Source organism: Phodopus roborovskii, unplaced genomic scaffold (assembly GCF_943737965.1).
Source record: "Phodopus roborovskii unplaced genomic scaffold, PHOROB, whole genome shotgun sequence".
NCBI classification, from domain to species: Eukaryota; Metazoa; Chordata; class Mammalia; order Rodentia; family Cricetidae; genus Phodopus; species Phodopus roborovskii.
Window position 1 is genome coordinate 6,462,462 of NW_026126638.1, and position 24,502 is coordinate 6,486,963.

Below are 24,502 nucleotides of genomic sequence, written 5' to 3' on the forward strand. Positions count from 1 at the left end.
CTTAAAAGACTTAGCTATAAGACAAGAGAAGGAAAGATAATCTACAAATAGAAAAGCAAGAAGTCAAAGTGTCCTTATTTGCAGATAAGTTCTATACAGGAGACCCTAGAGACTCCATCATGAAACTTTCAGATCATATAAACATTTTCAGTAAAGCACTAAGATACAAAATTATCATTTGGAATTCAGGAGCCTTCCTATATACCAGTACAAATGCTGAGAAAGAAGTCAGGAAAAACAACTCCAGTAAAAATTGCTTCAAAACCAAAAACTTTAAACTAATCCTAGCCAAGAAAGACCTCAACAACTTTAAAACATTAGAGAAAGAAATTTTAAAAGACACTAGAAGATAGAAATGCCCATATTCATGGATTAGAATTAATATTGTGAGAATGGCTATATTAACATAAAAATCTTCAAATTTAATACATTCCCCACCAAAATTCCAGTATCATTCTCACAAATAGAAAAAAATCTTAAAATGTACACTGAGACACAAAGACACACAGATAGCTAAAGAAATCCTGACACAAAGAATTCTGGAGTGTGCCTGATTTCAGTTATACGGTAGGACCAGAGTAACAGAAACAACAGGGTACTAGAACCTAACATGCAAATCGGGCAAGTGGGGTAGGAGATGCAGCTAGAAGTCCACACAGGTACAGCCATCTGCTTTTTCACAAAGATGCCAAAAACACACAGTGGAGAAAAGATAGCATCTTCAACAAACAGTGCTGGGAAAACTGGCTTGTCCACATGTGGAAAAAAGAAACTAGATCCTTATCTCTCACTCTGTGCAGAAATCCACTCCAAATGATCCAAACCCCTCATGTGAGTCATGAAGCTGTTAGAAGAAAAAATATAGAAAAAAAAAACAAAAAAAAAAAACAAAAAAAACCAAGATACAGGCTTGGGCAAGGCCTTTCTGAATAGACCCCAGTCTCCCAGAAAATAATGTCAGCACTGACAGAACCTCATGAAATGACAAAACTTCTATACAGCAAAGGAAACAGTTGAGTGAACAGACAGCATAGAGAATGAGAGAAAATCATTGTTAGCAAAACAGAGGATTGATATCTAGAATGTGTGTGTGTGTGTGAGTGTGTGTGTGAGTGTGTGTGTGTGTGTGTGCACATATATATACTCAACACAAAATTATATACCACAATAAATAAGTGGACTAACCAAATCAACCATTTTCAAAAGATTATGTGCAAATGACCAGTAAACATATGAAAAAAGTTCAACCTCACTAGCCACCCGAGAAATACAAATTAAAATTAAATTATGTCTTACTCCAGTCTGAATGACAGTCGTTAATAAATAAATAACATTCATGTAAAATAAAAATAAGCAGAGCCTTCCCCCATGCCCCCCCTTTTTTTAATAAGAAAAGGAAACAAATAACAACTGCAGGCTAGTATGTGGACAAAAGGGAATTCTTGTGTCCTGGTCATAGGAATGTTAAACCAGTCAGCCATTATGGAAGTCAGCAGGGTGGTTTCTCAAAAAGCTAAAATAGATGAAGCAGGTGACTTAGCTGTGTCACTCCAGGCTCACCCAGAGGACTCAAAGATTCAACTCATCAAGGAGTCACTTGCCCATCGATTTTTCCACCACGACTCACAGTAACTAAGTGATGCAACCCAACCAACCTAGGTATGACAACAACAGAAGACTGGGCAGAGAAATGTGGCGTGTCTACACAGTCGATTTTTTTTCAATCATAACGATATACATGTAACAAGAAACTAGAAGTAAAACTAGCCAGAGGAACAAAGGGTACGGGGCGGGCGGAGTGTGTGTGTGTGGGGAGGGTGCTCAAGAGAAAGGACAAGAAAGGACAGTCACAATGTGCTGCAGATGCCTGTATGAAAATGTCCCTATGGAACAGTGCACCATTTATAAGGAATAGAAGCGCTGGATGTCTTTGCCAAGGTTAAACGTGTACCTGCAGCAGATTAGCTGGTCAGTAAACACTGACTAAACTGATAAAATGCAAAGCAGAGACCCAACCACAGGACAGGCCCACCCATGTGTTCCCGAGGGCTCTGAAAGTGTTTGAGGAAGGCTACCCAAGTGCTTTTCGAGTCAAATTACTTGAGCAAAGGGCAGCCTCTCCTTCAGTTAAAGAGCCGGAGGCGGAGCTTAATGAGGAAGTGGCTTCCTCCCTTAAGCCTCTTCAGTCTTGTTCCCAAACCTCAGGATCCTTAGCCATCCAGTTTCCAGACTCAGAGCTGGGTGGTGAGAAGTCCAGGCCAGCAGGAGGTTTCCTCTCAGTTGCTTGTCCTGAGACGCTGGTGTACAAGTAGCTACCTGACACCTGACGCAAAGCCAGAGGAAGCCGGCTGACAGCCTGCAAGACCAGGTAACAGCAGCAGGGGACATCAGTCTTGTCTCTACTCCCTCTGGAGCTCGCGGCCAGGTTGCACTGGTCAAAAGAGGCCATCTAACTCGGGAACTATGGGCACCTGTAACAAACGTTCTTATCACGTGAGCCTTGGAATGCAGACGCCGAGAAACTAGTTCATTGGGGTTTCCAGAAAAGAGCGAGAGGTTATGAAAGTTCTTACCCTTTCTCTTTCTCTCATCTCTTGTTTTTTTTTTTTTTTTTTTTGTTGTTGTTGGTTTTTGTTTTGTTTTGTTTTTTGAGGGTCTCAGGCTGCCCTGGAATTTGCTATGTACACCAGGCTGGCCTCAAACTCAGAGATCTGCCTGCCTCTGCCTCCACAGTGCTGGGATTAAAGGTGTGCCACCACACCTGGCAGAAGGGGTCTCTTTTAATTTCTCTTCCTGCAGAGGGGTTGGATGGCTGACTTTTTAATTGCACTCTTCTCTCTCCATGTAAATATAACAAGGTGTGTAATGGCGTGATAGCTGCTTAGAGCCCGAAGAGATGATGAACCCACCTTGGAGCAGGGTTTGGGGGTACAGGATGGGACCCCCTGTGACTGAACCTGGAGTTCATGATCTCTCTGCAAGAACTAGTTCAACCTAGTCCTAGCAGACTCCCCATGGAAAGCTCTTTTCCCTGAGTTCTCTGCTCCATTTCCCAGTCAGGGCCTGTACCTGTATGATAAGTAAGCCCAAGGCTTTGTCTCTGTGAAATTAAAACATTTCATCTCGTTCTTCATCTCCCCTTCGGAATTGAAAACTGCGTCTTATCCTTGGAGATGACAGAGAGGACAGAAAGAGCAGAGATACACAGAGGTCTGGGGGAGGCAGGGAGGAGACAAAGGCCACCTGTCAAAAGGGACCCAGGATGCTGGAGGTGCAGCTCAAGGAGACCAGGCGCCGTGGAGCTTGCAGCTGAGTCTAGCGACCTCCCTGAGGAGTGTGTTAGGACGGGGTTACACTCAGGCCTGTGGGTTCTCCCCGTTCTCACCCCCAAGGCAAGCAGAGGTGAAGCAAACCAAGGGAGGTTCCAGATGCAGCTGAGCCAGGACACCAGGCTGTGGAGGCCCCTGGGAACAGTGACATTTCCCTGCTACTTCCTCCCAGCCCTCACCCACCTGCCTCAGGAAGGGAAGTGAAATGTCGCTTTCACTTTCACAGACTGGAAAACTTCTCAGTGTGGCTGCCACTCAGCAGGGTCTGGGTGGCATCTGCAACCTGGTCCTCCCAGGAGGACCCTGACATACCAAGCCACTGTCTCTCACATGCTGCTCTTGGGGACTCTCTCGGGAAGGGAAAAGAGACCAGTGCTGCTGCATACGCCTTTGATCATGTGACCCTGACCAGGAAAAAGCTGTCTCTGTGGGGTGAGAGACAGGGTGTGTCCCTGAATCCCTGAATTAACATAAGGCCTCTGACATAGCCCTTGGGATTTCCATGTACACAAGATTTACCGTTTTCGTTTCTACTGTCCAGAAGTTGGAGTGCCTTCTATTAAGTAGAAAGGCCACTAGGGATCACTTAGAACTGATAGCATCAAACATGACAAGTTCTCTTACTGCCAGAAAGTAAGACCTAGCTTTCAGCTTTGTGGTAGCGCTCCCTTAATTAAGGTTCAGTGTGAAGAAAACCCTACACCATTTCAAACCTTAAAAAAAAAAAAACCTTCATTTTGTCTATTTGAGAATTTCACACATTTACACAGTGTATTTTGATCATATATACACACTCTCAAAATCTTACATGCCCCCCCCCCCATTCCCCTGCAGCCCAGGTTGGCCTCAAACTGCCTGACCTGTCTCCTTATGCTCTCTTTACATGCATTCCAAGCTCCCACCACAGAACCCTGTCTTCCTTCTGTCCGGCCGCATCCACAGCATCCTGACCACTCTCTTTCTTCTTCTTAACTTCTCTGTAGTTGACTTAAGTCTCCCAGGTCAGTCTAACCAGCTAGATACAAGTCTTGCCTTATGCAAAGTGAAAGGACATCAGGTCCCCCTCAGCTCGGTGGTTTCCCTCATGTCTGACTGGCCTCCTGACTCAGCCATTTAAGAGCCTGTTTCTCAAAGAAGTTGATCCTTCCTCTCCCAAACAGCACATGTTTGCAGTTTGAGTGCCTCCACCTAGTCCGTGAGGCAGTGAGGCGTTTGGGTTGTTAGAGTCCATGAAAATCTCTCATGGAGACTCAGGGCTCCCTGATCATCTTCAGATGAAAAGCTTATGGGACAAGAGTGTCCTGAGCTGTCCAGTCTGTTTCTAGTTTTGGATGGGATCTCTCAGTGAGAGCGAACGGGTCTTGAAAGAGATCCACCTGCTTCCGCCAGTCTGCCCCTGCCTCGTGTTGGGATTAACCCCACTACACCTAAGGCAAACAGCCCAGTTTAAAAGGAAGCTTCCGAAGCCCTCCCCTGAGAGATGTGGGCTCAGTCTCTCCTGAGTCACAATCTTGCCCACTGTGACTGAAGACCCTACTGGGGCCATACTTCCTGACTGCCTCAGTTTCAATACCAACGTTTTAGCCATTAGGTCTCAGGGCTTCTCAGCAGCATCTTTCATCAATGGTGTTGTCAGATTTAGCAAATAGGAGACATCCAGTTGCATTTGAACTTCAAATAAGCAAGTTGTATTTTAGTTCAATTTGCAATAGTTACAGTAACGTTTATTCCTAATTTCTCAAACAAATTGCCTAAATTCATATTCCACCAGAAGATGTCTTGTGTCTTATCTGTCAGTCTTATCATTCACTCACTCATTCATTCATCCTTCCATCTGCTCATCCATCTATCCATCCATCCACTTATTCACTCAATCCACTCATCCATTCATTCATTGACTCTTCAATTTGTTGAGCACCTGCAAGCTGCCGGGCACTATTCTGGGTGCTGGGAACGTTAAGTAAAGCCCCACTTTCCTATCTGTATCCGTTACCCTCTTGTCACTGGAACAAAATGCTTGACAGGAGCAACTTAAGGGAGGGAGGGGTTATTTGGGCTCACACTTAGGGAAGGGCTGACAGGGAGAGTGGCTGTAGCTGTGGTGCCAGGAGCTTCCAGTGCTTGGGTCACACTGCGTTTCTTGTCAGGAAGCAGAGAGAGATAATGCCAGTGTCAGCTCACTCTCTTCCCTTTCCGTTCAGTCCAGGCCCCCAAGCCATGGGATAGTGCCACCCACATTCAGAAGGGGTCTCCCTCCTCAGCTAAACCTCTCTAAAAAGGCCCTCACACACATACCCAGAAATGTGCCCCCAAGGTGATTCTAAGTCCAGCCAGGTGACAATGGAGATTAGCTGTCATATCCTTGCACGGTAAATACTCTTATCATATTTGCATACACAGCACAAACACGTATACAACTCAAAGTCATGTAAAGCACGCTCATATTCAGACCAACCTCACCATCTTGAATCATCTACATCTTTATAAATGTGTTTGAATTCAGATCTAAAGGAGGACCACTCATTGCATCCGAGGGATGTGTTGGTGTCTTTTTGTCTGTAACGGTCTCCTTACCTTGGTGTGTGTTTGCGTGTGTGCATGAGCTCCACATAGCTGTTAAGAAATATGGCCCATTGCCTAATTCTTTCTTTTTGAAACAGTCTTTCTATGTAGGCCTGCTTGGGATTCTACTGCCTGGTCCTCTTGAGTAGGTGGGATTATAGGCTTACGACACAAATACATCTGCATGTATCTTGTAGCATTGACCACATTCTGAATTTAGATCATTGCTTCCTCGTGACCATTAGGCTTCCGCCTCCTATACCCCCTTGATCAGATTAAAATCTGATTATTTCTTTTGTGTATGATTATGAGCCTGTATATGTATATGTGCACCACATAGAAACAGGAGCCTGTGGGGACCAGTAGGGGGCATCAGAGTCCCCTGGAACTAGAATTGCACATGCTTGGGAACCACCATGTGAGTGCTAGAAACTGAACCCAGCTCCTCTGCAAGAGCAGTAAGTGCTTTCACGAGCTGAGCCATGTCTCTAAGATCTTATTCTTTTCATCACATCACAGTTGTTAGGTTTTTGTTTTTGTTTTTTTATCACAAATAATGGCACAGAATGCTCATCTCAGCTTTGGTGGATGGGCATTTGTCATTGAGTTCAGGAGCTAGTGACATGATTGAGGTTTTAAGTCATACTCTGGGGGCAGGGGTGGAATGCGTTTGACAGTGAAACACAAGTATGGGGGTAACAGGACAACTTTGGAGGTTCTCCTCTTCCATCGTCTCCCGAGGCAGGATAGTTTCTGCCATGCTGCCTATTCTAGGCCATTTGACCCATGAGCCATTGTACTGGCTCTTTTTTTTTTTTTTTTTTTTTAATGTCAACTTGACACAAGCTAGAGTCATCAGAGAGGAGGCAGCCTCAGCTAAGAGAATGCCTCCATAAGATCAGCTGTAGGCGAGCCGTAGGGTATTTTCTTAATAGTGATTGATGGGGAGACGAGAGGATCTCCTTGTGGGTCTCTGTGAGACTTGATGGTGTTCCAAAGGGAACAGAGCAGCTAAGGTGGTAAGGGGCCTGGAGAGGGGATGAGAAACTGGCTGGGTGAGTGGGGGGAGCTAGCAACCCGTGAGAAGACCTGTGTGGGAAAGACGGGATAGATGGGCTTTATAGGTAGAGAAGGGACAGCAACGAAAAAGCAGCAAGAACCGTGTTCTCCAGACAACCACGTGGCTCCTGGCAGAGCCCTAGACCTCAGCATAGTGAGTGTGCAATTGGAGCAGTTGAGGAAAGACGCCGTGCCAAAGCATAGACTTGCTCCAGAATGTGAAGAAACAGAGAGAGAGAGAGCAAGGATGCTGGTTCGGACCCCTGTGTGCTGTGCTCCCCGAGAGCCTGGTCACACCCAGTTACCAGAGGCTGCTTGTGGACAAGGGAGGAGCTGTATAAACATGGCTGTTTAGCAGGTGCTGGGCTTTACAAGGCTGCCCACAGCTGCCCTGGGAAAGCTTCTTCTGCTCCTCAATTTTCACTAGACTTTTGGTCACTGCCTTCCACCTGAACTTGCCTATCTAGGCCCTGGGACTGCCTGGCCTGAAGCTGCTCCTCAGAGGGGCCAGCTGGTGCCTCTTCCAAATAAAGCAAGGGTACCACCTCATCAGGGAGCATGCACCTGTTGAGGTACCAGAGCCCTGTCCCTCCTTCAAATATCAAAGCCAAGGTAAAGGAATTAGAGAGCATTTTCAGTCTAGACAAGAAAAGGTTTGCTTGCTTACTGTTTTCTCACAGTGCTGAGAATGCCTGGCCTTGCGCATGCTAGGTGAGCATCCTTGAAACTCGATTCTCAGTCTGTATGGAAAACAAGGACCAAAGAGACTGAGTTGCTCACTGATGTGAGTTTGAAGCTATCAGACCATGACCATGAGTCCCACAACTGAGTCCAATCTGTCTGTATCACATCCTGCCTCCTCAATCCCTGTCTGCACGTACTAACCCATTCCTTTCTAGGTTGGTCCTGGTATGACCAGGTATGGTGGAAAGAAATGGAGGGATGTGCTAGTGGATTCCATTATATCACTATAGCTTGTTTATGGTTATAGTTTCATCTGCCAAGGCAAAAACCCAACAAGACCAGTGTGATAAGGAAACGTGGCTAAGAGCCCTACCAAGGACAGAGGAGGGGAAAGTTACACAGTTCTGCACCACACAATAATGTCTTGGTCAACAATGCCTAATACAAGATATAAGAATCGTCCTATGCACCAGGTGGTGGTGGCGAATGCCTTTAATCCTAGCACTTGGGAGGCAGGGGCAGGTGGATCTCAGTGAGTTGGAGGCCAGCCTGGTCTCCAAAGCAAGTTCCAGGACAGCCAGGACTGTTACACAGAGAAACCATGACATAAAAAAACAAACAAAAACAACAACAAAAAAGGAATTGTTCCTTGAAATATCACCAAGTGACGTGATAACCCTCTTAGCTTGTATTGGTATGCACTGTGGACATAACGTTTCCCGATGATGTTTTCAAAACATGAAGGCACCAAAGTCTGGCCACAGTTTTTCCCTGAATGATTCATACTTTAGTGAGTTCGGTGCCAGCCTGGGCTACCTGGTACAAGCCCTGGCTGTCAGACGATTCTGCTGTACCATTGTGAACAACCTTCACTCATGTACCCATGAGTCTATTCTCTGCCCGTGCAGTTTTAAAGAGGAATGTACATCCCCTGTCCAGCTCTTCTTTCAGTTGCCCTCTCTTGCTCCTCCATTTGAAGTTGGCTTGTCCCTGCCTCCGCATACCCAGCTGACTTCGCCACCATCAGAGCTCTTACTCTATTGCTACCTGAAGTTGTCTATGCATTTGTCTCTTCAGAACCAAGGGATGCTTTTTTTTTTTTCCCCAGTTCTTTCCCATGCTTTCTCTGAGCCTGCAAAGTAAATGCTCCCACGTGTAGAAAGAATAGCATGTACCGTTTGTCGTTCCAGACTCAACATGTGCAGCCACAGTGTGTGTGACCTGGAAGACATCCCCCTGGAAGATGATGACCCAAATAGCATAGAGTTCAAAATCCTGGTCTTCTACGCCAGACACCATGTCTTCAAGAGCCCCCCAGCTATTTTCTCACCCAAGCTCTCCAGAACAAGAAGTTTGTCCCAGAAAGCACTGGGGACTTGGTCAACTGATTCATGGACACAGGTGTCATTGCCTTGCAGAAGCTCCCCGTCCAGTGAAAAGCACATAAGCCTTGGCAAGAAGAAGTCTTCTTGGAGAACATTCTTCAGAGCAACGGAGGAGGAAGGCCCACCGAGCTCCCCAAAGGAGGTCCGAGCTCAGGGCATTCAGGGTCCCTTCGCAGTAGAGAGGCAGGGTCTAAAGCTTCAGGGTGGCTTCCATAACCAGCACTGGGCCAGGTCTCTCTCCAATGTGGAGCAGCGCCTGGAGTGTGAAGGTAGGCTTCTGGAGAATCCCATTCACACCTGTAGTGAGATGTTTTTTCTCTTTGGGGGCCCACTACCCAGCCCCCAAATGAATCAAACACAGAGGCTTATTCTTTCTTATGAATGCCCGGCCTTAGCTTGGCTTGTTTCTAACCATCTTTTCTTAACTTAAATTGTCCCATCTACCTTTTGCGTCCGGGCTTTTCCTGTTCTCTTACTTATGGGAATCTTATTCTTACTCCATGGCCCCTGGGTTCTCCTTCTACAGTTATCCTCTCTGCCTGCCAGCCCCGCCTGTCCTTGCTCCTGCCTGACTATTGGATGTTCAGCTCTTTATTAGACCATCAGGCATTTTGGACAGGCACAGTAACGGCTTCACAGAGTTAAACAAATGCAGCATAAACAGAAGGCACACGCCTTAAAATAAAGTTCTGCCACGTTTCCCTCTTTTTGTCTAAATAAAAAGAAAGGTTTCTAACTTTAACATAGTAAAACTATATACAACAAAAACAGTTATCAAGTAAGAATTCATTTACAATATTCTGTCCATTTGTAGTTAGCATACTCAGAAGAAATAATGCATTATCTATCCTATCTTAGTGAGTCCAAAGTTTTATACCTAACTTACTTTTCTATCACATCTAAAGAAAACTGCAACTATAACTACCTAGTCTTCAACTCCATCAAAAGCACCAGAAGGATGTAATATTATTTAAAGAAACAAAAGGTGCATTGCAAATAACTTCCAAAACCTCTAGCAATGGCAGAGACATCTGACTGCCTGGACAGTCACCCAAAGTTCCTCTGCAACGTCGGGGCATCCTTCTTCAGCCCACAGGCTCATAGTATCTGGCAGACTTTTCAGTGAAGCAAGAAATCTGCGAGACTGCCCTGCCTATACTGAAAGTTTGTCGGTCACTTTGCTCTGTGTCCTGCAGAATGTCTGGCAGTTTCTTCTGTGAAGCAGGGACCCTGAAAGACCATCTTGCCTTGCTTTGGCCAAGGTCAGTGGTCACTTTCCTGTGTGTCTCACACATCCAGTCTGCATAGCACGTTGTCAGGAGTCAAAAGCAAGAGCAGTTTTTGTTTTTTGGGCTCCCCCCCCCCATGGCTAACTTTTCCACAATGAAAGCAAACTCCACACGGAGGTTCTTCAATGCCCATCATCTCTAAAGGTAATTGGTGCTGCCAGGCACAGATGTGTCTCATTGCCATGAAAAGCCCTAAGTTAACAAAACATTTAAAATGCCATATTCTGTTGGCCTTTGAAGGGTTTGAAGGCCACCTACCTATCCAAAATATATCTATATATGATTGGAAAAACATACCTAGCATAGCTACAAATTTGATTGTGATAGATGACTAACTACTAACATGTGTTTCTTGATTATTCTAAATAGTTCATAATAATAGCCTTCAATAACTAGAATTTTACCTTACATTTTTAAATGAACTGCACAGTACAGTACCTTAAACAGCAGAAACATGTATAACATGTTATAACAAAAATAACTTTAAATTGGTTTCAATATACAAAAATCTTCTAAACAAGAACAAAAATATATACAGTGTAACAAATTGACTTAATTTGTATCCATATACCAAAATCCATGCCAAGGCAAAATATCTGAGATTAATAGTGGTCTTTTTATCCTATATTCCCCTAAATTATTTAAAAAAAAATTCATGACCCACAAAATAATCAAAAACCTTCCACAGCCCAGCTCTTGGGAAAGCGGTTGTAGTTTTCTCTAAACTGTTTTCTTGCTGACTGTGGGAGGATGGGAGGGAGGGAGGGAGGAAAGGAGAGTTAAATAGATTTAAACAAATAGTTTTCAGTTGGGTGCAGTGTCTCATTCCTGCCATCATCAGGTTTCAGGAGGGAAAGAGTGGTCATTTCCGGGCCAGCCTGGGCCAGAAAGTTGGAGGTCAGCTTACAGAGAGACTGTCTTGAAAAATAAAATAAAATAAAATAAAAATACATTTCAAAATGTAAACCACCAGGCTGGAGAAATGACTCAGAGGTCAGAGCAGCACTGGCTGCTCTTCCAGAGGACCTGAGTTCAATTTCCCAGCAGCCACACGGTGGCTCACAGAAGTCTGTAACTATCGTCCCATAGAATCTGATGCCCTTTCCTGCGGTACAGATTTACAGGCTGACAAAACATCCATATACATAAAATATATGAATTAAATCTTTTTTAAAAGAAAGGTTTTCTAAAAAGAAAAATAAATGTGAACCACCTTTTTAAGAAATAAAGGGGCTGGAGAGATGGCTCAGCTGTTAAAAGCGCTGACTGCTCTGCCAGAGGACCCAGGTTCAATTCCCAGCACCCACATGGCAGCTCACAGCTATCTATAACTCCAGTTCCAAGGTATCTGACACACAGATACAATAAGCAAAACCCCAATGCACATAAAATAAAAATTAAATCTTTAAAACAAAAACTGATAAAGTCTTCCCTTGTTAGGAAAATCAATTGTATTGAACAAGTCACTGAGGACTCAGGGACCTCAGCAGCAGCACCCACTCTCACCTCAGCAGGGCCCCTTCCTGCCAGGTTTGATGGGCCTGTCCATAATTAGTCAACAGATGGCAGTAGCGGCTCAGTTTTGAAGTGTTGTGCCCCTGCGTGTGGAAGGTTCATTCCATCCTGTGACAAGGGAACTTATACTTCAGTTAAGCCCAGGGTCCAGAGGATGTGCAGAACCTGTCAGTTAAGGGGCAACAGAACTTTCTGGAAGGGTTATTGCTGAAGGAGACACAGCCTGGACCACAGAGACTACCTATCTCCCCAGCTTTATTTAACTCTCTGAGCAAACGGAAGCATCTACCCCCTAAACCCAAGCATGGCTGAGGCTGCAGCAGGCCCCAGCCTTCCCAACACAGGTGGCAGTTATCAGGGCTAGGAGCCTGGAGGCCCCAAGGGACCGGGCTCTGTGGGTCAATGTGGCTGCACAGGGAGACAGGAAGTGTCTATAGTCTTCATTCCCCATTCCCTGGAGTAAATGACACAACATTTGTTATCACTTGGCTCTCCCCCTAAATTTAAAAGGCTCATATCACCCTCCCCCCTCTTATGGGGAGATAAGTAAAGAAAAATAACTTTCAGGTGAGATTAAGAATAGAAGGTTCAGCTAAACAGAGAGTGGGTTTATTGGCCAAATTGTATCTGAGGCTGAATAACCATAGATTGCTATGTATATAACTAGAGAACATAGTTTTATGCACATCTAGATATCACATCTCCATTTTAAACAGGAAGAAAAGGGAAAGGCAGAGGTGGCTTTCTTTCTAGATTATTCGGCTCACTCTTTCTATACATGTGTGTGTCTGTTTACTTATCTGACGCAGGGCCTCACTGTGTAGCCTAGGCAGACCCACGGCCCATCATTAGGCCTCTCAGATGAATGGACAATTTCTCCAATCACAGTGTAATACAACTCAGCTGCTCCATTTGGCGCCAAACACAGAGCTGCCTCAAGTTCCCACAGCGGAGTGACAGGTTTACTACCTAGCAAGTCAGCTGGTACCGGCCCATCCCACCTGTCTCTCCTCAAGCAGACACAAAGCCAACTTATGTCTGACTGGCGGTAACAATAAGGGAGTCTGCCATGTAAACCTTCCTGCCCTGAGTGGGAACGCGTGCTACATCATTTCCAGGATTACGGCTTCATGAAGGACGAGTTGTACTTCATGCACTTGTTCTTCTGAGATGGAGTCTGACTTTGTAGCCTGGGACTCATGATCCTGCAGCCCTGGCATCCTAAGTGCTGAGATACAGATGTGACCTCCACATCTGGCCATGTCTATGCAACCTTGTTTACCTATAAGCATAAATGGAATGTTTTCTGTTAAATATAAAAGGGAAATTGTGGCTATAAGAGCAAAGAGTATCAAGCTATTGAACACTCTCTAGTGTTTTGGTAGAGGCCACCTCTCCAAGGTGTAAAGGGTGTCCCCAAATATAAATAAATGTAAAAGAATAAAAATAAAAGCACCATGAGCTTTCTGTCAAGCAATGCGCTGCCTCCCCTCCCTCTCTGGTGCTCTCTCCTTTGCAGTGGGGGGGGCACTGAGGGTGTGGAAGAACAGCTGTATACCGCCCCTTCATCCCAGCTTCTACTGGAGAGTTGTTAGTCCCGTCTAAAGAATGCCCCACCTCAAACACAAGCCCCTGGAAATGGTCCTCTCACGCCAGGCTGGCCTCTTCATCCTAGGCAACTGGGCAGTCCATGCAGCAGCCCCAGTACTGGAGGTACCCTCTAAGCAGTTCTTTCTTGTTTCAGCTGTGGACCCCAAAGTTGCCTCTATTGCTAACCGGGTGGCTGAAATCGTTTACTCCTGGCCACCACCAGAAGACAGCCACAGCCAGGGATGCAGCTTCAAGTCCAAAGAGAGTGTCCCAAAGCATCTGTACTTCGAAGGCCTTCAGTCTGTAACTTGTGATTCTAAGAAAGGTAAGCCTTGCTTTGTGAGTGTGTTGGGTTGAGCATGTGCCAGCTAGAAGTGTATGGACATGTACGTGTGTATGTGTGAATGTATGTATGCATGCCTGTATGCATGCATATATTATTCAGCTAAGGGCTCTGTACATTGGGAATCTCAGCCCACTTCACAGCAACATGGTAGAGGCCTTGGGCTCTAGCTTAAGACATCAGCCCACGACAGAGATGCTATGAGTAAGTTGAACCAACATGTCAGCTCACTGCTAAGTCAGAAGAAATGTCTCCTGTGGAGGGAGAGGAGAAATGTCAGATCTAATCATGTTATAATGGTCGTGCACATGGTCCACATGGACCATCCCAGGACTCGTGGCAAACACCCAGACTGTCAGACACCCAGTGTGTATTAGTTATTTTTCTTGCATTGTGGGAAAAAAAATGCCTACCAGGGAGAAACTATTTATTCTGGCTTACAATATCAGAGGGTGCCTTCCATTGTTGGTGGACTACATGCATTTAGGCAGAAGACTCTGGCACCAGGGTACAGCAGAGGGCAATTGTTCATTGTACAGTCAACCAGGAAGCTAAGAAAGCCAGTGAAGCCAGTCATAATACGCCCTCAGAGGCCGTCCTCAAGGCTGTCCTCATGTCCCTGTCATAATTCACCCTCAGAGGCCGTCCTCAAGGCTGTCCTCATGTCCCTGTCATAATTCACCCTCAGAGGCCGTCCTCAGTGTCCCACCTCCTCCTGTTAGACCCTGCTCCCTAAAATCACAACCTCTCCAATAGTACCAACAGGTGAGGACAGGCATTCAAGGCGTGCACCTGTGGGGACCACTCATATTTGATCCCGCAACACCAGGCCTGCTTCAGAAGGTGCTGACAGGCGAGAGAACCGGGGACCAGATTTGGTCAGTCACTGCCCACACAATAGCAGAGGCTGGCACGGTTACAGACTCTAGAAGCCGTGTGGAAATGCTGGGCTTTGCTTTCCGTCGTCATTGACCTTCCTCTCAGCTCTCTCCCCAGAATCAAGTAGATGTATAAGGATGGTGGCGAAGTGGCTCCTGAGTCTGTGGCATCGCAAAGGACAAAGCAAATGTCCTCCCCACAAAGGCATCCGGACAGGGCTTTCCCCACTGTCTGCTGCACATCTGAAACTAAAAACTGCCACGGGGCTCTGAGTGAGGAACCTTCCACGCATGCCAAAAAGAAAGAGCTGGGGCTCTGCGGCTGTCCCAAGTGTGCCTGGGAGGTGGAAAGTGATATCCCGAGACGAGCCAAAGCCAGGGCACCCCGCCCCTGCATGCGGAAGGGATCCAGGACTCCAGCACAGCATCTTTCCCAGAGAGAGGGAGGCAGGGCAAAGGTCCAGGGCTATAGAGATTTACGCCTGTTTTCTCTCAGGCATTGTGAGTCCCGTTATCATTCTGCTCCTCCTCCCCACACCTTCTTGGGCTTTGCTGCATTAATCCCCTGGCCTCCCGTGCCTCTAGCTGAGATAAACACATGGGTCCAGCGTTGCTTCAGAGACTGGGCTTGAGGTCAGAAACCCGATCCCCTCAGTAACATTTTTCTGTTTAGATTCTGTGCTGAAGTGATGACCATTTTCACAGTCATGTTTACCAAGTAGGAAGTTGTTGGGGGAAAAGAAGAAGAAGGAGGAGGAGGAGGAAGAAAGAAGAAGAAAGAAGAAAGAAGAAGAGGAAGAGGAAGAGGAAGAGGAAGAGAGGAGGAGGAGGAGAAGAAGAAAAAAAAAAAAAAGCCATCATAGTCCACGCCAAAGATAGCCACACTTTATCCAACTGCCTTTCATTTTGGGGAACTCAGGAATTTGTGCATTTCATTCTATGTGCCCCACCTTGTCGTGGAGGTAATTTTAAATACATGAAAATCAACAAAGTTTAGAAATGATGTAAAAAGAAAAAAAAAGAAAATACACACAAGCATATAAAAAGGGCTTAAGAATGAGACTGGTCCCCAAATGTAGGCCAGGAAAATGTCACTCCACATTATGTCTGTATATTTGGCTCCCTGCTTTATGACAAAGGTAGAAATATGACCAGATGTGGGATTTATGGGGCTGGAAAGTTGGCTCAGCTGGTGAAGTGTTGTCTGTGCTCAGAGCCTGAGCTCAGATGCCCAGGTCCCCGGTGAAGCTGTGCATAGTGGCATGCGCCTATGTGACCAGCACAGGGTGCTGGTGGCACAGAAAGGGGGGTTTCTGGGGTGTCTGGCCAGTCACAGCCAGCCCAGCTGAGCGCTAGTTTGGTAAGAGTGCCTGTCTGAAAAACTGATTGAGGAAGATGCCTACCATTGACCCTTGGTCTCCGCATGTATACGGGGACACACACACATACACACACACACACACACACACACACAGGAGATTTATATTTCACAAAAATACTATATTCTGATAACTAGCCTGAAAACAAGGAAAAGGCTGTATGGCTCAGGGGTGGGACATTTGCCTAGAAGACTTGAGGCTCTGGCTTTGATCCCCAGCAGGTGGATTAGGGTTAGGCTGCTTGTAGCTATTGCTTAGTGGCAAAATAAAAATAAGAGGGAAATGTCTCCTAAGAATTTCCATGGACAGGATTATGTGTAGTGGAACAGTTGTCTTCAATAATATTTGTACAGTAAATATGGTAAGTTTCTCGGTGAGAATACAAGAGAAAGGATGCACTGAGCAAGGAAAACAAGGGATAGGACCGGAGAAGTCTGGAAGGCTGAGATTTATCAACTAAGGATTTGAGTGCGTGCCTCTTGAGTGCATTGCCACTGGAAGGAAAGCTTCATTATTTTGTGCCTGTCTCCAAAGAAATAACTGGAATTTCCCTCTCTCCCCCCCCCCAACAGATGGTGAGGACCAAATAATTAGCAGAATTGTTGAGCTGCTGAAATACTCAGGGGATCATCTGGGAAGAGAGGTATGCAACCCCCCCCCCCCCCGAGCTAGTGTGATTCCCGTCTGCGCCCACGCACTAGGGCAGGACGATGGAATTGTGCACCAGGCTCTGGCCCTCGTCCTCTCCAGAGTCCTGCCTTCCACGTAGTGCGACATTTCATTTCCCTTGGAGTCTGCATCTTCACAGGGGCAGCTTTGCAAAAATGAATCATTTTGGGAAACACAAGTAGATCTTCTGGAACCTCCTTGGAATTTCCGGAAACTAGAAATGCAACTGTGTTTGCTGTAAGAAAAGACACTGGAGGGGGGGGGGGAGAATGGAAATTTGCTGCATAGGCTTATCAACCTCCTTCTCATGTAACTCAGCCTCGGGGGAGCCTAGATGGTTGCAGTTGCCCAGCAGCCTGGATTTGGGTCTCAAAGCTGCCTCAAGGGTCCTCTCTGAAATCCCCCATACTGTTGCTGGACTTGGCCTGGTTAAAGAATGTCTTAGCAGTTCACCCAGAGAGGCAGGCTAGTGCAACTTAGGGAACCCGTAAGTGGAGAAGTAGAGACCCACCCTACTCATTAGAAAGCGAGACAGCTGTCCTCGGGTGACACCGAAGAATGAGCCTATAGTGCCACCAGGAGGCGTTTTCCTTTGTGCCCACAGACTATCAGCTATCTCCGGGGTCTGTCAACCGGGACCTGACTTAGTGAGCCTTGTTTTGCAGTCAAGACCTGTTGGGAGGAAGTCAGGTCCAGGGACAAAGAGTGCTGGCTTCTGCAGGAGGAAAGAGCAGAAGAAAATGGCAGTCCCGGCATGACCACAGCTCCTCTCCAGTGGCCTTGCCAGACACGTGCCCATAAGGTGGTGACAAGACGGGATGAAAGGGCTATGGAAGGCGTAGAGCAGAAGCCAGGGACACTGGGCTAAAGAGAAGAGTGTCTCTCGTGTGAGCCAGAGTGGGCCTGCGAGGAAACAGGATGCTTGTAACAGACAGAACTCAAACAGCAGTCCACAGAGATCCGGGTTCAAAGACCAGGTGGGAGGTGACATCAGTTGGGTAGAATAATAAGAAAGGAATCTGTGGCCTTTTTTTAAAAAAAAACATTTATTTATTTATTTCCTACGGAAATGGAATGGGATGTACCTGTTCACGTGCCATGGAATGCACATAGAGGTCAAAGGACGGGGTCAAAGGACGGGCAGGAGCCTGTGATCTCCTTCCACCAAGGGTCCTGGGGGGGGGGAGGTCAAACTTAGACTTAGCAACAAGTACTGAGACTGAGCCATCTCACCACCCCCCTCTCTGTCTCTCTCTCACACTTAGTTTTAGTAAACAAACACATATGGGGAATCTTCCCTGGCTGCACTGTGCCCCTCCCCCCAGAACGCCTCCTTCATGTCCAATACTGTACTGCCACTACGGTAGTTTAGAGATAAGTCAACACATATGAAAAGGGAACACTGTCCCCAAGACCGTGCTGCTGGTAAGGGTGAGGCGGAGTGCACACCCCAAGGCCTCACTAAGGTCCAGGTCTCATCCAATACCCTGCCTCTTGAAAGCACTGTGAGCCATTCCCACTAGACTGTGGGCCCATGGGTAAGTCTGAGTCACCTGTGACCCCTTTCTATCCTTGGTGTTTGGGAAGTGCCTGAGTGTTGAATAACCCTTTCAGTTTTGTTCTTATTTGTGTGAAAGGAATCCATACAGCAGGTACCTAGCTCCTCTTGACTCCGTTGGATGCCATGCCATGACTGACATTGCAATCCAGGGTCTTTTTAGTGCAAGTGTGGCCTTCCCCAGGCCTCCTAATTGCTTCTCCTTTCATCCCCAGATGAAGAAAGACAAGGCTTTGATGAGCAGCTTCCAGGACGGGCTGTCCTACTCAGTGTTCAAGACCATCACAGACCTGTTCCTGAGGGATGTAGACACCAGAGGAGAATCAGAAGTCAAAGCTCGGGGCTTTAAGGCCGCCCTTGCAATAGACGCCATAGCCAAGCTCACGGCCATCGACAACCACCCAATGAATAGGATGCTGGGCTTTGGAACCAAGTATCTAAAAGAGTACTTCTCCCCCTGGGTCCAACAGAATGGTGGATGGGTAAGTGTAACCCAAATGGGTCCTCACCACAGGGCACTGTGCCATGTCTTGCCCTTAGGAGGCCCAGGCAACGAGAGTGAGTTTGGGAGAAGCTTGCACTACATAGTGAGACCTTAACACACACACACACACACACACACACACACACACACACACCCCACCGGCATGAATACATGTGTGCATGGACACACATATACACCACACTCAGACACACACAGCACATGCACACACACATACCAAACACACACACACACACACCTTCTCTACTTTAAAAAAGGATGAATGATAAGATTTTTTTTTTACGACAAAGGGAACACATCTGGGAATCAGTTCTCATGGGGTTAGGACACTCAAGTGGCAAGAGACAAGACCCATCAATTGGAACATATTTTTAGCAACGATCTTCCTCATCCACAAATAGTTACTGAGCTCCCAGAGGGTATGTTGGGTGAGGGGGCAAAGTGTCAGGGGAAGCAGGAAACGAGGAGCTGGTGAGACAATGTTTCAGTGGATGCCAGGTCTTTTCCCACAAATTCTGCAGCAATAGACTGCAGCTAGTCAGATGAGGGCAGAGGACACTTGCTCTCGCTCCTGGGTACCAACACGATGTAGGGCTGACCTTCACACAGGGACTCAGGCTCACAGCATTCTGCCACTGCTGCTTAGACCTCAACAGGAACATTGTGACACAGACTGAAAAACAAGCAATGGAACTTGCATCTATTTTCGATGAGCTGACTTAATCACATCAGCTTCCTTCTCCCCTGTACCCTGCCTTTCCTCCACCTTAATCTCTATTCTCTGAGACCTGTCCCCCTTCCCCCAAATTGTTCAAGACTGACTTCAGGCCAACTTTGAACTCTCATTTCCGACTGGTCAAGATTAGTCTTAGGAGGATGGGTTCTTTCCACAAGAATGTTTCAAGGCCAGCAGGACACTTGAGTCAACTTTAGGTATGGCCAGACTTTAGGTATGGCTGGCGTGTCCCGAGTCTTTCTCATAGGCTGGCCTCCTGGGTCTCACAAAGAAGTGTGACATACATTCCCCTCAGAGCTGAAAAGGCCGCCATTGTCCTCAGTGGTCTCCCTGAAGCACCCCTCGGCTCCCTCCCATGGCCCACATTTGCAGCAAGTGTGAGAACTGGGAAGCCTGCTAACCACCCCCAAATTCAAGCCTGACCAATTCTGAAGATGAGCTCTCACAGCAGTATTCCAGGTTCCCTTTCTTCCTCTCCTGTCCCTCTGCTGCCCTCCTTTCCTGACCTCTGGGAGGGGGTTGGGGACGAGAAGAGGAATGACCAGGGATGCAGCTCCGTACAGTGTGTGTTTGGCACATATTAGACCCTGCATTCAGTCCCCAGTATGGGGCAGGGTGGTGGGGGGAGAGGAATGGGAGAAATAAGGTAATGAATGGAGAGGAAAATAAGAGGTTGGAAGAAAGGGGAAAGAGAAAGGGAGAGAGGAAGGAAGGAGCAAAATAAACAAACATAGAGAACATAAGTTATGGAGAGAGGGAGGTACACGGAATGGGGGAAATGATTTGCATCCGGAAGATGTAATGAATGAACTCTTACAATTAATTTCACAATGAAAAAGGTGAGTGATTTAACTTTTTTAAATGGGCAATAGATTTATACATTGATTCTCCCAGGAGGCTATATAAATAGTCAATAAGCAAAAGAAAAGGCTTGGCATGCTCATTTCAATATTGGGAAGATATGTCAAAAAGCTGAGGAGCTCCTCCCGCCTAGGAGAAAGGCTATCTGGGAGACTGGGAATCAGAACCCTCCTCCGTACATTGCTGGTTGGGTTCCAGAACCATGCAGCCTCTTGAAGAACAATCTGGCAGTTCTCACAAATGTTAGCAAAATGTTAAGTAGAGTCATCAGGAGTTGGGTGTGTAGCCCAGTGGTAGAGTGTATACTCAGCGGTGAAGGCAATGGGTTCGATCCCCAGCACCAATAAATAATAAATAAATAGTAATAAAATAGAGCTACCATCTCTACCCCTTGAAAACTGAAAAGATTTTCAACCCAAACATGTACATGAATGTTCATGGCTGAATTCATTATTCATGGTAGCCATGAAGTAGAAGCAACTGCAGTATCCATCAGCTAATGAACTAGCAAAATGAAGCATTTTATGATGGGACCATAAAATGAAAACAATCACTGACACACGAATGAACCATAGAAAACATTATGCTGGGCTGGAGAGATGGCTCAGTGGTTAAGAACAGTTGCTACCCTTTCAGAGGATCCAAGTTCGATTCCCAGCACCCATGACTGCCTATAACTCCAGATATCAGGGTTCCAATGCCCTCTTCTGGCCTGTGTGGGCATTCACACATATGTGTCCACACTCACAGACACACATGTGTATATGTAATAGAAAAAAAAAATAAAAGTAAAATTGAAAAAAAGCATTATGGGAAGAAGCCAGACAAGAATGCCACTTGTTAATATGGTTCTATTCATAGATAATGTCATAGAAACAGAAAGGACCAGGGGCTCAGCACTAGTAGACTCAGACTTTCCTTTTGGAGTGATAAAAGGTTCTAGGGCCAGGGGTAACGGTGTACGGCTCTGAATACTAAATGCCACTAAGCTATGTACTTTAATGGGAAGAACCCTCTGGTAAAATTACATTCCAGAAATTATTAATTATAAATTATATTCCAGTAATAAACTCTAAATCCAGCAATCGGATAAAAAGAAGGAAAAGCAAATGCAAACATTTGAACTATTTAGCTTGGTCGCACTGGATAGAGAGAGAAGCAGATTCAGTCAGAGGTAGTAGATGAATGAGTCCTTCAGGAGGAATTTGGAGAGGACTTTTCAGAGATTAGGACTGCTGAAGTGTGTGTGTGTGTGTGTGCGCGCGCGCGCACACACACACACTCGTGCGGTTGGGGGGAGGGGTGTGTGTGCGGTTGGGGGGAGGGGTGTGTATGGGGTTGGGGAGAGGGGTGTGTATGGGGTTGGGGAGAGGGGTGTGTATGGGGTTGGGGGGAGGGGTGTGTATAGGGTTGGGGGGAAGGGTGTGTGTGCGGTTGGGGGGAGGGGTATGTGTGCAGTTGGGGGGAGGGGTGTGTGTGCGGTTGGGGGGGAAGGGGTGTGTGTGCGGTTGGGGGGGAAGGGGTGTGTGTGCGGTTGGGGGGGGAAGGGGTGTGTGTGCGGTTGGGGGGAGGGGTGTGTATGGGGTTGGGGGGGAGGGGTGTGTGTGCGGTTGGGGGGAGGGGTGTGTGTGCAGTTGGGGGGAGGGGTGTGTGTGCGGTTGGGGGGGAAGGGGTGTGTGTGCATTGTGTCCCTATGGATCCCATCCAGGACCTCATGTGCTAATGAAAGCAAGATACAGGCTCAGGTGTACCTCCTGGTATCTGGTTTTTGTTTGTTTTTAAATTTCTCCCTTTCTTATTTATTTATATATACTTTTGCTTTTGTTTTTGAGTCAGAGTCTCTTGTAGCTCAGGCTGTCCTTGGCTTCCTGAACGACCTGCCTCAAGCTCCTAAATGCTGGGATTTAGGTACTTCCTTCCTTATTTCCTCCTGTACTGGGGATCAGACCCAAAGGGTTCGTGCATGCTAGAAAAGCCGTGTGCCCTCCTGCGACACCCACAGCCACAGCCTCTGTACTTTGCCATCCAAATGTGGCTACCGAGGTTATGATAACCCTCAATCATAACTCTTGGCCTTTGTTAGGTTTAATTTGGAGAAGGCAATGGCTTGAGAGAACCAACCGACTTTGCCAAAAGTGCCAGGAAAGTATTGAAAAGCTAAGAGATATTGGTAAAGGGATATTTATGAACAACCATGAATTGATACCATCCGGGGAAGCGTGAGCTGGACGTGGCGATTTACACATAATCCTAGCTTTCAGGAGGCTGAGACAGGGTGACAGCTGTGAGATCGAGGCTAGATGAGGCCATAGAGCAAGACCCTGTCTCAGAACGAGAGAAGGAAAAGAAAGGAAGAGCGAGGAGGAAGGAGTAGGGAAGGAAGGAAAATCCCCGAGGGAAGGGGGACAAGGAGAGGGGGAAGGAAGTGGGGTGGGAGGAAGGAAGTTCTGTGCGCCTGTCTCCATACTGCAGGTTTTCTAGGCTTCCCGCTAACCATTCCGACTCAAAGCCACAGTTTGCCTGGGGCGGTATGTGCGTGTCTCTTGTCTTTCTCACAGCTGCTGTTACTTAACACACATCAAGGATGCTTTGTTCAGTGGTAACTTCATCAGATCCATCCCAAACCCTGCTGTATTAATTACTTTTCTCGGTGCTGAGGGTGGTTGGGTTATTTTACCTCACAGTTTGAAGGGGCAGATAGTCATGGAGGGGAAGGCAGTTCCATGGTGGTGGGAGTCTGGGACCCCTCATCTCACATCTTGGGCGAACAGGAAGCAGAGAGCAAGCAGGAAGTGGTGCCAGGCTACAGAAAAAACCGTCAAGGTCTACCCTCAGGGGCCCACTTCCTCCAGCAATGCTCCACCCTGTCAAGGTTCCACAATACAACCTTCCGAAACAGGGCCACCAGCCGGGGCTATGTGTTCAACACAAGAGTGTAGGAGAGACCCTTCATACTCAAAGCGCGACACAAACTAAACAGGCTTCCTCCTTGCTGGGTGAGGAGTCACGAAGCCTCCATCGGCGTCAACCCCCGCTTCTTTTTTGGAATCTTAGAAGGGGTCTCAAGGCCTTAGCATGTTGCATAGGTCATTCTCTAGCCCTGCATGTGTAACGGAAGGCCTTAGCTCTTAGTTTCCCTGCAGGCACCCCAAGGATGCCAAGCCAGCCATCCACACCTTCCCCAGCTCCAGCCCAGCCTCATCCTGTGTCGTCACTTCAGCCGTGAATCAAACTTTGAATGTTAAGGGCTTTCTTTCCTTTCCTCCTCTAGGAAAAAATACTAGGGATATCACATGAAGAAGTAGACTGAAATATCCAAAGGCCTGTCCTCTGGAATGTTCCATGTCCAACGGTAGTCCTGTGCCCACTGCTCTCAGCATAGACTTCAGGAGGAAATTCAAATGCATGCAGCAGATGGAGCCCACATTTTCTAGAACCATCCTTCCTTTGACTCAAGAGGCGTGGGGAGAGGCCTTGCTCTTCCAGCTCTTAGGATTCAGTAGCATGCCCTTTGCATTGAGGTTATTTGAGCTGAGTGTAAGGAGCCATAAAGACCTGAGGTCATTTTACCTTTCAACATTCTGAATGGAAACCATCCCATTAGTCACATTAGAGGAAGTGTTCGGTGGGTGTCTGTTGATCTCATGGAGGTGAAACAATAAACTGTGCACGTGCTTACTTTTTTAGTCTCTGGTACTGTTTGTTCTCAGGCTACATTTGGGATAGCCTGGTAATCACGCCATCTCAAGCTTACCTTTAGGAAGGAAGATGCCATTATTCGAGTTTACTGTTAGCTCTGGTTTGGGTGTGGTGATATATTGTTTACGATTTAATAAAGCTTGCCTGAAGAGTCAGAGAAGCAAAGCAGCCAGCCACTAGAGAGTTCTCCCCTCTACCAATGCTCGGACCAAAAGGGCAATCCACTGAACCTCAGACTGCACCTCCAGACTGCAGGGCTCTCCACCAAGCCTCAGACTCCAAAACTGCTCTGCTCTGCTGTGCTCTCCTCAACGTGGCTAGGGACTAATTGCCACATTGAGACCCTTTGCTTCTTCCTTTTATACCTCTCTAGTGCTGGGATTAAAGGCATCAGCTCAGTTTCTCTTTTGGACTGATTCACTCTTGTTTAGGTGGTCTTGAACTCACAGAAATCGATCTGCCTC

General features: G+C 46.8%; 1 protein-coding gene across 1 annotated transcript; it reads left to right on the forward strand.

The window, feature by feature from the left end:
* The first annotated feature begins 2,289 nt into the window (after positions 1–2,289).
* Positions 2,290–24,014, forward strand: Bcl2l14 (BCL2 like 14). The gene is made up of 6 exons (XM_051173174.1): positions 2,290–2,368; positions 8,825–9,288; positions 13,568–13,738; positions 16,586–16,656; positions 18,456–18,722; positions 23,611–24,014. Exons 2-6 carry the CDS (start codon positions 8,832–8,834, stop codon positions 23,647–23,649), a joined length of 1,005 nt encoding a protein of 334 aa, XP_051029131.1. The 5' UTR covers positions 2,290–2,368; positions 8,825–8,831; the 3' UTR covers positions 23,650–24,014.
* Positions 24,015–24,502: the final 488 nt, after the last annotated feature.